Below are 17,421 nucleotides of genomic sequence, written 5' to 3' on the forward strand. Positions count from 1 at the left end.
GAGAATGTCTTATCTCAGAGTCACCTTAATTTACAGATGTAATCACCTTTTCTCTTTTGAGGGTAACACTTCCTGCCTCTCTTTGGCAGAACTGTATTCACACAATCACCATGAGTTTTCCCCCAGTATGTTCCCTACAGACACCAGGCCCAGTGGGTAGTTTCATTGGATAACTTTTATAAATGGGTAAGCCCTTATTCCAGAGGATCCATCTCCAAGATACCCCAATACCCAAGCCCCAACATACTTCTCCAACCTCTATTCCTAAGTCCACTCAATTCCTAAGTATAAGACAATTTTCAAATATACTGACCCAATTTATCATTTTTGAAATACACCCTAAAATGACAAACTCTTACAAAGTCTTTGGTCTATCTTCACGCTTTTAGGGTTCTCTATCCCCTCACAGAGACTGTAAAAGGTAACCATGTCAAAATTCCTTCAACTTTGCCTTAAGTTAAAAATCTACTTATGAAGGGGTAAAATATTTTTAATATTTGGTAATAATATTTTACTGTATTCAATACTTAACTTGGGAACTGCTATGCTATTCAACCTGATGTGAAGAATTGACTCACTGGAAAAGACCCCCATGCTGGGATTGAAGGCAGGAGGAGAAGGGGACAACAAAGGATGAGATGGTTGGATGGCATCACTGACTCGATGGACATGAGTTTGAGTAGCTCCAGGAGTTGGTGATGGACAGGGAAGCCTGGCGTGCTGTAGTCCATGGGGTCGCAAAGAGTCGGACATCACTGAGTGACTGAACTGAACTGCTATGCTATACAATTTTTCCTTATAATTAAACACATGTAGCAGTTTATACATGTACATGATTACAAGATTTTACTAAAAAAAAAAAAAATTTACCTGTAACAATTCTGTATCTCTCAAAGATAATTTTGATTTCATAAGATGTGTCATAAGATACTTAAGATGTCTTATGAAAAGAAAACTTGAACATTTATTTGCATTAATCTCCAGTTCTTCAAAAATAAGAATTATTCATCTCTGAAATAAATTACTTACAAATCTGTGCTGGACATGTTAGGTATCTTCATTCACCTTTACTTAATCCTCACAGTAACTCCATGAGACAGTGATTCCCATCTCCATTTTATAGGTGGAAATGCAGCTTCAGAGAGGGCATTAATTTGTAGGAATGGAGAGTTTGTAGAAATTTATTTAGCTGTATTATATGCTTCTGACTAGATCACATGACATGGCTGCCTTAAACAATGTTTACTTCAATGACTGTGAAGAGGGTGCATGTAGTTCTATTGCCACCAGGTGCCATCTCAAAAACATTCAACTTTGCTAAGAATGGTGAAGATTTATAAAAGGTGGAGATTGTTAACGTTATTACATCATAAGTTATTTTCTAGGGTAAGCTTTATCCCATATACCAAATGTTCTGAGAATGATGAGACACCCAATCAAAAGGAATTAGTATATAGTAATAAGCAGACTGATAACATGATATAAGAAAATCATTTCTTATATTAAATTGAATAGTAATCCTTTATAATTACTGAGAAAGTTGTAATAAGACTCCTATATTTATGAGGTTAAAGTCGCTCAGTTGTGTCTGACTCTTTGTGACTCTATGGACTGTGGCCTGCCAGGCTCCTCTGCCCATGGAATTTTCTAGACAAGAATATTGGAGTGGTTGTTATTTCCTCCTACAGGGGATCTTCCCTATCCAGGGACTGAACACACGTCTCTTATGTCTCCTGTGTATGTATATAGTAACAGAAAATGCCTATACATTTACCCACACATACATTTAATACATTCAACCAATTTCCAGAATAATGGTGAAAGGAGAGGCCTTTTTTCCCTTTTGTAAATGTTTATGTCTTTGAGAATTAGGAAAGTAGCATATATTTAAGGTATAGAACATAAGATACAGTTTGGAAAATCCTGTGATAAAATCAAAAGCATTAAGCTTCCCTAATCATCTCTCTTTCCTAGAGCTGCTGAGTTAGTCATAGTCTTAAAAGCTGACTTAGAAAAAAAAAAAAAGAAAACCACACACATACATAGAATAGAACAGGAAAATGATTTTTCAAACCACCAATATTTTATTTAACAAAAGCCAACAACTGGAACATTTCTAGATCTTACAGTATATATTTGATATAAAAATAAGAAATTCTCTAAAATATGTACTAATAATACAGTTTTATGGATCTAAGTACATAGAAAATTTATTCTACATTTCAGTCACCCAAAACAACAGCTTGTGGTCACTTCCGATTGCACACAGTGGAAGAGTTCTATGCCAGGAAAGGCCAGATCCAACAGCCACAGAGCCAATGAGGATGGGCTATAAAATATGTGAAGGATTAAAGAAGTTCAATACATCACCAACATTAATAAATAAAAACTACCTTTCAAAAACAAGAAGTACGTTGAAAAACTGTCTTTGTTTATAGTGGCAACAGAATTAAAAAATGTGCTCCCTCATAGGTGAAATACATAGTATTTGTTTGTAACTGACTGGAATGAAGTGTACAAATCAACTACGGATAACTGGTGCAGCCTAGACACAAACATTTTCAGAGTCTAAACCAACCAGGCAAGCACAATTATATTTAAATGAAGGAGGAAATAGAAGAAATAAAATACTTCGTATGTGAATATTAGCAAAAAGTCCGTTACCATTGGTGATTTAAACATCAAAAAAGGCTTTCTCTTTTTTGATGTTTTTTTATGAAAGAAGAGAGAAATTTCTCTTCTTTCATAAATCCTTTAGTTACTTACGTATTACAAATCTGGGGAGCTGTAAGTGGAAAAGTAGAAAACACAAATTTAAAAACACATATGCCATCAAACATCACCACATTACCTGAGGATGTCCTAAATGATGAATCTGAAATTGACTCATCATTTTGCCAGGATAACCAGTGGTTGCAAATAAGTTTTCATTAACTGTGGACCATCTAAGAAAAGACAAAGGATGAAAATAAGTACAGAATCCTATACACAAACACAAGCTTTTCTAAAATTGGTTATTTCTCTTTGTACCAAAATGCTAATTTTATAAGTCTAAATTTGATAATATGGATTTACCATCAGACTGGGAATTTCAGGGAAGTTAGCTATAAATATTTTCTCATTCTGTGAATGTTTATTAATTGCTTATCATGGGTCACTTCATTAAATTTCAGGGTTACACAAAGTCAGCAGATCCCAAAAGTCTGACAATATGGCAGGAGATACAAACAAGGAATCAGACAAAAAATATTTCACAGCACAATACATTAAAAACCCAATACATTTAAAATTCTTATTGATATTTGTTTTAAAATAAATGATAAGCTCATGAGTTTAAATTCCTTTGAATCAAGTAAACACCTAGAATACATAGATGTTTAAATATTCAAGTATTAAGGCAAAACAGACATTGGAATACACTGAATCAATGAACCACCAAGTGTTAATGGACCTCCAGCAACAAGTGTGCCACAATAATAAGTGCAGTAGGGGAGCTATGAGGGGAAAAAAAAAAGATTCCTTGACCAAAAAAAAAAAAAAAAAGGCTATAAGTCTAGCTAATACTTTAATGTGTGGTAGATATTATTAGTTGCTGTCCAACAGGCATTCTGCCCTGTTTCTGAGCTAACTGAACCCCAGCTGGGGCCTGGCACAGGGTGTCTGACCCCAAGGGGTAAGAGACAATTGGTATAAGGCAAAGATAGCAATCCCCAATAAAAGGGGAGTGGCTCCTTCCTCTCCTCTTATTTTGGACAACATGGTATGAGGCTATGGTGTCTGGAACACTGAAAGTCATCTTGCAACTGGGAAGCACCAAGTCAAAGCCTTGCCACTGAGGATAACAGATGGAAAGATCTGAATACTTAATGACATAAACCAATCCTGAGATGACCTCCTTTAGACTTAAGTACCATAGTTTGCTGGTTTTATTTTTAGCAACTGGGAAAAAAAAATTAAAACTGAAGTATAGTTGATCTATAATATTATGTTAGTTTTAGGTGTACAGTACGGTTATTCAGTTATTCATATATTTTATATATACATATATATGTATTTCTTTTCAAATTCTTTTCCTTTATAGGTGATTACAAAATATCCCCTGTGCTATACAGCAGATCCTTTTTGGTAATCTATTTTATATATAATAGTGTGTATGTGTTAATCCCAAACTCCAAGTTTATCTCCTCCTCTCCCCCTCTTTCCCCTTTTGTAACCAAAAGTTTTCTATGTCTGTGAGTCTAGAGTTTGTTGATTTAAAAATGTGTATTTGCTCACATCTCTGAAATCAAGATTCACCTTATAATCTAGGCCATGCTTACATTTAGTTGAATACATTTTTTTCTTAGGAATACAGAAAATAATACTGTCCTTAGGTTCTACAGTTTCATTGGGGGTATTTTAGATTTGATGAAATACAGTACTCTTGCCTGGAAAATCCCATGGACAGAGGAGCCTGGTAGGCTGCAGTCCACGGGGTCGCTAAGAATCGGATACGACTGAGCGACTTCACTTTCACTTTTCACTTTCATGCACTGGAGGAGGAAATGGCAACCCACTCCAGTGTTCTTGCCTGGAGAATCCCATGGACAGAGAAGCCTGGTGGGCTGCAGTCCATGGGGTCGCACAGAGTTGGACACGACTGAAGCAACTTAGCAGCAGCAGCAGCATATAATAAATGTTCTACTGATTTTAGTCTCTGTTAGTAAATTTCCAAGACTACACTATACAGTGCAATATTATGTAAAAATGAATGAAATGAAAAACAAGCACATTAAGTGGAAAAAAAGCCACAGGTCTATAATATCCAGTGTGTTCTCACTTGAGGACAATAATGGATGTAGTTTACATGCATAGACATGGGCCCACCTACATTTTACATCTTTATCAGCAGAAAAATTACAAAAGCATATGCTCTCAATTGTTGAGGTGGAATTAGTGGAGTAGTAACATTCTGTATTTTATAAACATTTTCAAAGAAAATATTGGAAAACAATCTCTCATCCAGACCAAAAAAACAAAACAAAACAAAAAAAAAACAACAAAGCAAAACATCCATTTATAAAATAACCAGAAAAAAAGAAAAATTCAGTGCAAAGGAGAGGACTAGAAACATATTCTAGAAGTTGGCACAGCATGAACAAAGTAATCAAATACAAAAATCAAATTATAACTGCCCCCCCCCCCCCCCAACAATGGTACATTACCTGAATAAGCAGGCTCGATCCATGTGGACAGGTCTCTTATCTTGAGGGTAACTAAAAGATATTATTTTGTATCTTATGAATTATGTGTTGTTCTCAGGTAGGTGAACTTAAATTAAGGATTACAGGGTTATTTTCTCTTTAAAGGACACAATGCCCAAGGTACTTAAACTGTGACAAAATTCCAAATAAGTACTGAATTAAAATAGCTGAAGATATGAACATGATTTAGAACCATTATAGAACAACATCATTTAACAGGGTCAGTGTTCTTATTTTTTTTTAAACATAAGCAAACATTGCTTAATGGATTCCCAGGTAGCTCAGTGGTAAAAGAATCCACCTGCCAATGCAGGAGATGCAAGTTGGATCCCTGGGTCAGGAAGATTCCCTGGAGTAGGAAATGGCAACTTGCTCCAGTATTCTTGCTTGGAAAATTCCATGGACAGGGGAGCCTGTTGGGCTACAGTCTTATGGGGTCGCAAAGAGTCAGACATGACTGTGTGTGCGCACGTGCACATACACACACACACACACACACACACACACACACCCTCAATGAAAGATCTCCTCTGCATTACTCTTTCTGTTACTCTCAAAGTAAATCTGTAAAACCCATGACTGTTATGTAAAAGCCCATTAACTCTGGCCCTTTTGTAGGAGAGTCTTATTTTTGCTTTACAATGTGGCCCAGGTATACAAGAATAGGTCAATGGATCATTTAGCAATAGTGACTGATTTTTTGGTAAATAATAGATAAATATACTAAGGAAGTACCTGGATCGAGTAATATCCCAAATTAACCAATCATTCCCTGCAACAGCTCCAACTTTGAAGGTGTTTTTTAAGCACCAGTGTGCTGACATTAATGGCATCTGTTCTGATTCAAGTGATAAAATAGCCTGTTGAGCCAAAAGATCATAAAACCGAATTGTTCCATTCTTCTCTGCAACCATCAGCTGTAAGAAAAACAGAGAGAATTCAACGACCTAATTTACTAGTCAAATCTGAGAAGGAGACAGAGATTCAATGTCATTTATACAGTAACATGTAAACATGTGTATATATTACAAAAGGGAGGTAAAATGCAAAGGAAATAAGATAAGCCTAGGTGAAAAAAAGAGTATCAAATATTAAAAAACTTCACAAGAAACTGGCAAAACGAAAGACACAAGAAAACTGGGTACAATTTTAAATGACTATACACAGTCCCCAGGAAGAAGAGCATAAAGATTCACTCTAAGTATATACATATATATACACATACACAGTTGAGTTATTCACAGTAGTTAAGGCTTTATAAAGTTGCTGCAAACATTGAGTTAGTGAATTATCAAATCACTGATCCTAAAGGAAATTAAAGGGTTGTGTTCCTGTGAGTCTCTGACCACAACATTTTTGTCAACTTATCAATACACAATCTTGTTTCTGTTTATAGACATCTTATTTAATACATATTGATTTATTAACATAGAAGTCACAGGCAACAGCACTGCAACTCATGTCTGAACAAAGCTTATCTAACATGTATTTTCTCCGTAAGGCGTCTCACAGTCTTCCTGCATTTAGGAATACTAAGTAGCTCTTTATTGACTATGCCAAAGCCTTTGACTGTGTGGATCACAATAAACTGTGGAAAATTCTTCAAGAGATGGGAATACCAGACCACCTGACCGGCCTCTTGAGAAACCTATATGCAGGTCAGGAAGTAACAGTTAGAACTGGACGTGGAACAACAGACTGGTTTCAAATTGGGAAAGGAGTATGTCAAGGCTGTATATTATCACCCTGCTTATTTAACTTATATGCCGAGTACATCATGAGAAAAGCTGGGCTGGAAGAAGCACAAGCTGGAATCAAGATTGCTGGGAGAAATATCAATAACCTCAGACATGCAGATGACACCACCCTTATAGCAGAAAGTGAAGAGGAACTAAAAAGCCTCTTGATGAAAGTGAAAGTGGAGAGTGAAAAAGTTGGCTTAAAGCTCAACATTCAGAAAACGAAGATCATGGCATCTGGTCCCATCACTTCATGGGAAATAGATGGGGAACAGTGGAAACAGTGTCAGACTTTATTTTTTGGGGCTCCAAAATCACTGCAGATGGTGACTGCAGCCATAAAATTAAAAAGACGCTTACTCCTTGGTTATGACCAACCTAGATAGCATATTCAAAAGCAGAGACATTTCTTTGCCAACAAAGGTCCGTCTAGTGAAGGCTATGGTTTTTCCAGTAGTTATGTATGGATATGAGAGTTGGACTGTGAAGAAAGCTGAGTGCCGAAGAATTGATGCTTTTGAACTGTGGTGTTGGAGAAGACTCTTGAGAGTCCCATGGACTGCAAGGAGATCCAACCAGTCCATTCTAACGGAGATCAGTCCTGGGTGTTCTTTGGAAGGAATGATGCTAAAGCTGAAACTCCAGTACTTTGGCCACCTCATGCGAAGAGTTGACTCATTGGAAAAGACTCTGATGCTGGGAGGGATTGGGGGCAGGAGGAGAAGGAGACGACAGAGGATGAGATGGCTGGATGGCATCACCGACTAGATGGACATGAGTTTGAGTGAACTCCGGGAGTTGGACAGGGAGGCCTGGTGTGCCGCAATTCACGGGGTTGCAAAGAGTCGGACACGACTGAGCGACTGAACTGAACTGAACTGAACTGAACTTACAGTATGAGGGCTAAGACAAGAAGGCAGAGTACTGCCTCATTCAGCCCTAGCTGGGAATGTGCATATCAGTCAACTCAAATTTTGTGTTGCTCCATGCATGTCTGTGACCGTCAGAGTGATGAGTATTAATTTTGGGGTTACAAATAAATTTTAGTGAGTAGGCATACTTGCAAATGTAGGATCTGTGAATAATGAAGATCAACCATATAAACACTTGTATATAAAACACCATGCTATGTTCAGTAAAGGTAAATGACATGATCCTTGATCTTTAGAAACTTTCCATCGAGAGAGAATCATGAAAAAAAAAAAAAAAAAACTGACTATAATTTAAGGGGACATACAGTGGGATGCAAAAGGAAGAGCAATTATTTAGAACACAGGCAGTCTTTAAAAGTAGGGGATTCTTAAGAGAAAAGGTGGAATTTAAAACTATTCTCAATAAGATGAGGTCAGTGACAAATACACAACAAAAATAATTTGTTGTATATATACAGTATTAGTATAATTTGTAATATATAAAAATATTTAGTCGTCATGACCACTATCTGAGGAAACTGCTATCATCAATCCCATTTTTCAGAAAGGAGACTGAGGTGCAGAGTGATTAAAGTAACTTGTGGAAGATCTCATCACTAAGCCTGTGGCAGAGCCTGGGTTTGAACCCAGGTCTAACTACAGCACCGTGTGTGTTCCTTACTACAAGACTAGGTTATGAGATTGAGGAGTGATCTGGTGGGCTGTGTAAAGTCACAGGTCGGGAAGGACTGGAAACGGGAGAAGACCAGGAAGATTTATTTTGGACCTAGTAAAAACACTTGAGATTTTGAATCTGTCTCCAAAAGTCTTGAGAATTTCAGGTTTAACTTATGAGCTATGGAAGGGCCAAGTCTGTCTGGACCTCAATTTGGACAGGCAATAAAGCATGGTGGGTTAATAGCACAGCTTCTTTAGTCATGTGGATTCTTATCCACTGTACCACCAGGGAAATCCTACTACTATCAACGGCTGTGCATGTGGCCTGAGGGATCTCAGCTGCTTGACCAGGGATCGAACTTGGGCCCTGAGAGGGAAAGCACTGAGTCCTGACCGTTGGACTGCCAAGGAATTCCCTGTAACTTTATTATTAATTACTGGCATTTGCGTGGTGCTTTCTAGATTACATGGCTCTCTTGTGTAATTTGTAACTGACTCATTTGAAAAGATCCCGATGCTGGGAATGATTGAAGGCAGGAGGAGAAGGGGAGGACAGAGGATGAGATGGTTGGATGGCATCACCGACTTAATGGACATGAGTTTGAGTAAGGTCCGGGAATTGGTGATGGGACAGGGAGGCCTGGAGTACTGCAGTCCATGGGGTCACAAAGAGGTGGGCATGACTGAGCAACTGAACTGAACTGAAGACTTTCATAAGAATTTTAAGAGATAGGTGATCACAGACTTACCTTTCTTCTCTGGCTGCCTCGTTTTTATCAAGATCAAGCAAAACAGAACAAAAATTTTGGGTTTGATCTGACAGACCAATGAGAACCACCACCTACTACATTTAGTAGTAATGATCGTGTGAACAATGACAAGCAGCTGAAACTGACTGAGTGCTTATGATGCATCAGGTTTTCTTTTAAGGACTTTATAAGTGTTCACTCTTTTAATCTTCATAAGCTTCCTTTTTATAAGATGAAGAAGTGATTGAGAAGAGATTTTGTGACTTGCCAAAGATCATTTAGCTAGTAAGTGGTGGAACTGGGCACTGACTCTAGGCAGTTAACTCAAGAGCCCATACTTTTAACTGCTATTGTGTTGCCTTTCTATAATTATAGGTTTCTGAGTTAAGTAGTGACACAGTTAAACTGATATTTAAAGGTCAGTCTTAACTAAAGTAGGCAAGAAGAATCAGATTGAAGAGCCAAAGATTTTAGAAACAAGCTAAGGATTGATAGGGATTACCTGTGGGAATAGAAAGGTGAAGAATACACATTAATGACTAAGAGGAATGTATTCTAGAGACAGTGAAGAAAAACTTTAAAGATTTGGAAAAACTTGCATATAGGAAAGGAAGATATCAAAGATGATTTTAGGATATTGTTCAGTTCAGTTCAGTCACTCAGTCAAGTCCGACTCTTTGCGACCCCATGAACCACAGCATGCCAGGCCTCCCTGTCCATCACCAATTCCTGGAGTTCACCCAAACCCATGTCCATTGAGTCAGTGATGCTATCCAACCATCTCATCCTGTTGTCCCCTTCTCCTCCTGCCCTCAATCTTTCCCAGCATCAGGGTCTTTTCAAATGAGTCAGCTCTTCGCATCAGGTGGCCAAAGTACTGGAGTTTCAGCTTCAACATCAGTCCTTCCACTGAACACCCTGGACTGATCTCCTTTAGGATACTGAGTCGATGCAATTTAGAGCAGGGACTTCCAAACATTCTGAAGTCAGGGAAACAAGAAAAACAAGGAGATGGGTAGGGTGAAATTTCAAAGACATAGAGAAGATTAATAGAAACTAAAAGCATATGGAAGAAAGGAATCTTAAATAATCATGAATTAAGTATTAAGATATAAATTTTGGGATAGAGATTACAATAAACATTCTCATTTCTCATCTAGGTCACAGGTTTTTGCTTTTTTGGGTCATACTTTTTAAAAAGTAGCCTATTATATTTATACATGGTAATATTAACATTCTGGTAGACTCTTGGATTACGCTTCATGTAGACTCACTGCTGCAAAGGAGAAATCTAGACGTAAAATAAAATTTAGAATCTGGATTCAGAAATATACACATGGAAATAAGCCCTATACATGTAATATAAATAAATTACAAAATTTCACTCATCTTCACATACAGAATATAATTCTACTGATAAAATATCCAATAGGTCTGAAACAAGATTTCATGGTATCTCAGGGTTCAGAGAACACACTAATGTAGTCTGGGGCATCTCAGTTCAGGATTACTTTGAAGGCTGTGAGTGTATATGATTAATCCTTCTTTATGTCATCAGTTTACTTAACTAGATGTTTGATTCCAACACTTAAAGTCTGTGTAACTGTATTTACATGTTTTTCTTTCTTATAAGTCAGTGTGTAACTCAATGACAAGGACTTCATTCTTTTATGCTCTATTATAATAAAGGGTACAGTGTAGGTGAGAAATACTCTTTACAACAATTTGTGCTGCGATTCATGGGGTCGCAAAGAGTCGGACACGACTGAGCGACTGATCTGATCTGATCTGATAAATACATAGTGAAAGAATAGTTAGCAGAGGAGAAAGAGAAAGGAAATATACATGCACAGATGTTCAAGATGGCTAGAATAATGCAGCTTTAAAGACCAAGTGAGCAGCGTTTCGAGGCAGAAATGATCAACAGTATAAATGCTGCCTTGGGATTAAGAATGGAAGAAAAGCCCATTGGATTTGTTAAAAATATCACTGATGATTTCTGAGAGAGTAGGGGAAATTTAGATCATGGGATGGGTAAAGAGGAACTGAAGTTCAAAGATGTGATGGGTTCAAATATTCAGAAATAAAAATGCGAAGGTGATAGACTGAAATGGGGAAACAAGAATGCTAGGGTTAAGAGTAAGGCCTATGGAGTAGGCTGCTGGGGGACAAATGTCCATTTTTCCAGTTAGTAGCTGTGTGAACCTGGGCAAGTTACTTAACTTTTCTGAGCTTTGGTTTCCCTATGTGTAAAATGAGATCATCACAGTACCCATCTCATAAGGCTTGTGGTTTAAATGAACTAACTACATGAAATGCTGACCAGGAGCCAAACATAAGTAGGTATTATTAATCTGCTGTGATTAGTCAAGTTTATCTTTTTGTGCAAGTGTGAGGACAGAAAAGTCATGGAGAAGTATGAAGACCTTAGAGGGCTATGAAAAGCAGGATGCCTACAAACTAACAGGAACTCTGGACAGTGGAAGAACTCACCTTAAGAAGATGAATGTGGCAACGTTTTAGATTCTGGAATGTAGAGTAATGCCCAGGAGAAGATACTGGCAAATGACAGAACTCTTGTATTGAATGGCTCCTACCTTCTCAATGGAATTTAGGCCAACTGATAATAACTCAATAGTGTATTTTTAGAATTTTAGAAAGCTTTAGTCTGAATAGAAATTGAATACCACTGCAGCTAGGTCAAATTTGTCTTACGCCCTGATGCTTTCTGTTTACACACTATGGCTCACAAGTATGGATTTAATATATTTTTTTAAAAACAAATACTGCTTATTAGATAGTCCAGGCATTAGTGTTTAGATTATAACCTATCAAAAGGCATGAAAAGTATACTCTGAGTAAATAGATGATGGTTGTCAAATAAAAACTTGATTACAGAGAACTTAAAACGTTCTAGACTAACCTCGGAAAGGCAATGGCACCCCACTCCAGTACTTTTGCCTAGAAAATCCCATGGATGGAGGAGCCTGGTAGGCTGCAGTCCATGGGGTTGCTAGAGTCGGACACTACTGAAGGGACTTAGCAGCAGACTAACCTAAATGCATTTGTGACAAGAGTCTCTGAGGTGAAAAACAAATCATTAATATTTTTTTTCTTCTCTGTGCAGGTATTTCACATCTGTATGTCTTTTCTGCTTGATAAAAGAAAGCTAAGTTATAAATAATAACCTTAAAAGTTTCTTCAGGATGCCAGCACACACTCATTCCAGGGGAATGAAGAACAAAATGAGCTGTCTGTATTCCTTCCAAGTTCCAAATCCTAATAAAAGAACAGGAGTATAATGTTAAATATTTTTGATATGTTACTAAAAAAAAGAAATTCCCTAAATTTATTCAAGGCTATCAACTAGAGATTATAGGGTAGATATCTGTATTTAAAGCATCTTTTATAGAAAATTATAACAATTATAATTATTTTAGAAAATGTAAAATCAGTATGAAGAATTTAAGTTTTACCACATTCAATAATGGAAAAACAGGCACATACATTTTCTAATTAATCTACTACAACAATACCATAACACAGTAACCAAATTAAATTATTCATGAACTCTTTCTTTTGTGGACAGAATCTTGAGGTTTTTGTAGGTCACTAATCAGGTTGTATTCCTACTTCAGTGAGTGAAAGTGAAGTCGCTCAGTTGTGTCTGATTCTTTGCAACCCCATGGACTGTATGTAGCCTACCAGGCTCCTCCGTCCATTGGATTTTCCAGGCAAGAGTACTGAAGTGGGTTGCCATTTCCTTCTCCAGGGGATCTGCCCAACCAGGGATCGAACCCAGGTCTCCTGCATTGTATACATACCATCTGAGTCACCAGGGAAGCCCCTTCAGTAGTCACTTCAATTAACAATAATTTCTACCAGGGGTACTTAAAACATACACCTGTACCCCTCTCTTCCACCCCAGAGCTCCCATTTTAAACATAAAGAAGCTAGTATGAGGTGATGTGAATTTAGGGAGATAGGAGTTGCTCACTCCTTCTGCCTTTGGGTTCCCAGGCCAAGGGCTATTTCCTATCATTTACCTTTTCTGATATGGCTCACTTCCTAAATTCTTCTCTAACAAGCCTTGACTAATAAAAAATTAAAGGATAGAATGGCTGAAGGAACAAGCATCTGGTTCCCTGTACTCTCCCTCTCTTCAATACTTAAAACAAACCTACTCAATTTCCATCTCAATTTTTTCCCATCCCCAGAGGAGAGCTCAAGATTCCGAAGTCTCAGTAATGACTTGTGAGAAGTCCTATTCTTCATCTAGACTACTGGTTTTTGAGCTCATTCTTCACATTCTATCTTTGTTATATCTCACTGGTACAGAGTGTGGCATAGAGTTAGGATGGCATGAGACAGAAGGTAAAGAGTAGCTGGCAAAGTGTCCACAGAATCTAGTCCTTAAGAACTGAATGCATTTATTAGAATGCCTTGGAGTTTTTCTTCTATATTATAGTTCATATCTCATTAGGGACCATAAAACAGTTTCAAGAAACTTAGGGAATGTTTTTAAGGTTGAAGCAAAATTTTATTTCAAAGAAAGCAGACATATTTATTTTACAATGCCTCTACTATTCTGTGCCAAACCACAGGATTTAAATATTTTTCCTTTCTATAGAAATTATAGGATCTCCAATCTTTAAATATCTTAGTTACATATAAACTAACATAAATATGCTTTAAAATGATTATCTACTTGATTAAATAGAAGCAGCATACACTTTTTTTCCTCTCGCTAAATTAACACTTCATCTGTATTTACTACATAGCGAGACAACTACAATTTAACTGAGGAGGTTGGAATCACATTTCCTATGGGTTTATTCAATTGTGTTTCCACTTTCCACAATAAATAAGATTATTAGTCAAGGCAACTGAATATTTCTTTCTTCCTTATTACTGTTTATACAATAAAGTAGTGGGCTAGCATATATTTTACCACTATTGAAGTAGCAGAAATTTGTCTTGCATATTCAATGAATCCCATGAGAGAATGGTTTAAAGGCTCCATTCTTTTGATTTTATTCTCATATGTATTTAACTTTTGTTTGCTATTATATTGAATGAATACAGACCAGGATATTTTCATGACTTTTTAATTTCAAATGAAGGAAACCAAAGAGATTTAAAAAATGGATATTCTTTAAAAAACAGGCCAATTGATGAAGTATATTCTTGTCCACTGAACCAAATTTTAATCTCATTTTTAAACAGTATTTAGCCTGAACAGAATCTGATACATTTTGGGAAAAAACAAAACAAACAAACCAAACTGATTTAAAAAATGAGGAGAGTGATCCAGATTACTTTATGGGATTAGGGTAAAATGATTTATAGCTTATAATTATATGCTTATTAAATAATTCTCAGCAGTTGCATAATCCAAGTACTAAGCATGCAAAATACAACCAACTGGGCTGAAATGAGTTATCACAGCTAAATTAGTTACAGATGGTACACTTTAACTTGTTAGGTTTTATTTCCCATTTTGATAGATTCTATAATTAAGCTTCTCTCAAATCCTTTTGTGGAGCTCAACTTATTTTCCTGTGTCTTTACTACATATCTCATCTAGTTAACATAGTCCCATCAGATGAAATCACATTTCTTTTTTTGCAGTATACCATAAATAATAAAAATACATAAATCTTAAGCATGCAGCTCAAAGAGAACACACCTGAAGCATCCAGATTAAGATAGCATTTCCAGAACTTCAAATGTCATCTGTGCTTCCTTATAGTCCCTGTTTCCTTTGTTGTCGTCGTTGCTGTTCAGTTGCTAAGTCACGTCCGACTCTTTTTGACCCCATGGACTGTAGCCTGGCAGGCTCCTCTGTTCTTCACTATCTCCTGGAGTTTGCTCAGATTCACATCCATTGAGTCGGTGATGCTATCTAACCATTTCATTCTCTGCCACCCCCTTCTCCTGTTTTCTTGCCTTCTCACAAAAAGTACCCACCATCCTGACTTCTGCTGGTTTGGGATATCATAAATATGGAATCCTATGGAAAATACTATCCAGTGTATTTTCTTGGTCTGGCATCTTTAATTCACTATTAAATCTTGTTAAAGTTACTAACATTGCTGCATGTTGTCCTTTGTTCATTCTCATTGCTGTACATAGTGTTCCATTAATTAAGTACACTGCCAAGTATTTACCCATTCTACTGCTGACAGACATTCAGGTTGTTTCCAATCAGATTTTCCTGTACATGTCTTTTAGTGAATATAGACATCCACACACTCATTCCACTCTTACATAGACACATGCCCACATTTTTCCACCTCCACTTTCTGGATACTCACTAGATCATAGCTTACAAATACATTCAACTTTAGCAAGTATACTGTCAAATAGGTTTCCAGACTGGCTGTACCTCATTTATCTTCTTTCCCCTTTCATCTTTCTTTGTAATCACCAACTGAAAATGCCTAAACTTTCTCTGACAAATTTTCTGACAAAACAATCTTAAAAGAATTATTTGTCTCAATAGCAAAAGGCACAATTTTTCAGTTGAGCTTATCTGTAAGGCTGATTTCTCAAATCATTCCCTTTCCACTTGCATTTTTTGTTATTTTCATGTATTTGTAAATGAATAAATTTCCATCAGTTTTAAAATGTAGTGAACACAGTATATAGTAAAAACTCTCTTAATTGACCTCCTTCTGAAAGATTACTTTTTCTCTCTCCAGAACTGACAAGAGTAAGATTATTTTCTAATAGCTCACATGTGCATCTGTTGTAGGCTTACCTCACAGAAAAATGGGCTTAGTGAACTGCTGCTTGTAAGTCATGTAAATCCATGTTTATTAGTCTATTGTAATTACATAATTATATAAGCTGGCAAAATATGAATGTGAAAGAACTGTTTCAATGGAACTAAGTTGATGGTAACTAAATGAAGGTAAGTTTCTAAATGAAAAAATGCTCTTAAATTAGGCATGCATGACAGTTATAAAAGATTAAACAGTTGAAACAAAAACATAGCTATATTTGAATTATGACTGCTTGACAAATTTTGTTTTCATTGTAGACACTGGATTAGGGTGTGGTTTATGCAAAAAAGAAGTCCAAAGCAAATCAATGGATACATAATTTAAGAAAAACAAAAATCCTTGGTCTATACCAAAAAACTGGCAAATTTTCATATATATATTATTTATTAAAATAAGGTAAGACTTCCCTGGTGGTGCCCTGGATAAGAACCCATCTGCCCATGCATGGGGTATGAGTTCAATTCCTGGTCCAAGAAGATTCCACATGCCACGAAACAATTAGGCCTCTGCGCTGTAACTACTGAGCCTGTGCTCTAGAGCCTGTGAGCTGCAACTACTGAAACCGGCAGGCTCAGAGCCTGTGCTCTGCACAAGAGCAGCCACAGCAACGAGAAGCCCACATGCCGCAACTAGACAGCAGCCCCTGTTCTCCGCAACCAGCCCACGTGCAGCAACAAAGATCAAGTGCAAACAAAAATCAAAGAAGTAAATTAAATAAGTTAGGTAGACATTCCTTTAAAATGATTTCCTGAGTTTGTTGACTTTTTGGTTATCTAAGGAACTGCAAGTTCAGACCATGTCAGATAAGAGTTTCTACTATAATTGGAAAAAAAACCCCATAAATTCACATTTTAATATTTCCAAATTTATTGCTAGTATATTTGTTTATAATTTGTAAAATTACCTAAAAGTTCATTATAACTGAAGAAGCACACTTTTCAGGCAAGAGGTATAGCAAGAAATAGAAAAGCTATAAGGGTTTATAACTTTAATATACATAATAAAACATATTGAAAGATAATAGACACTTCATCACAGTATAAAAATGGGTTGCCATTTCCTTCTCCAACGCATGAAAGTGAAAAGTGAAAGTGAAGTCGCTCAGTCGTGTCTGACTCTTAGCGACCCCATGGACTACAGCCCACCAGGCCCTCCGTCCATGGGATTTTCCAGGCAAGAGTACTGGAGTGGGGTGCCTTTGCCTTCTCCTAAAAATATAACATTATCAAGTTAAACTACCATGGTCAAAAATCAGGACCTATATAAAACATATATGTATACCTATTCAAATGTTTGCAAGGGAAATTTCAAAA

General features: G+C 36.8%; 1 protein-coding gene across 1 annotated transcript in view; it reads right to left on the reverse strand.

Moving 5' to 3' along the window:
• Positions 1–2,062: 2,062 nt before the first annotated feature.
• Positions 2,063–17,421, reverse strand: part of NUP37 (nucleoporin 37) — a 52,021-nt gene continuing 36,662 nt past the window's right edge. The window contains exons 6-10 of the mRNA NM_001191327.1: positions 12,509–12,599; positions 5,979–6,160; positions 5,205–5,255; positions 2,852–2,945; positions 2,063–2,329 (exon numbers count right to left, since the gene is read on the reverse strand). Coding sequence (NP_001178256.1) covers positions 2,216–2,329; positions 2,852–2,945; positions 5,205–5,255; positions 5,979–6,160; positions 12,509–12,599 — 532 coding nt within the window. The 3' untranslated portion in view covers positions 2,063–2,215. The remainder of the gene's footprint in view (positions 2,330–2,851; positions 2,946–5,204; positions 5,256–5,978; positions 6,161–12,508; positions 12,600–17,421) is intronic.

Source organism: Bos taurus, chromosome 5, assembly GCF_002263795.3.
Source record: "Bos taurus isolate L1 Dominette 01449 registration number 42190680 breed Hereford chromosome 5, ARS-UCD2.0, whole genome shotgun sequence".
In the NCBI taxonomy this organism is placed as follows: domain Eukaryota; kingdom Metazoa; phylum Chordata; class Mammalia; order Artiodactyla; family Bovidae; genus Bos; species Bos taurus.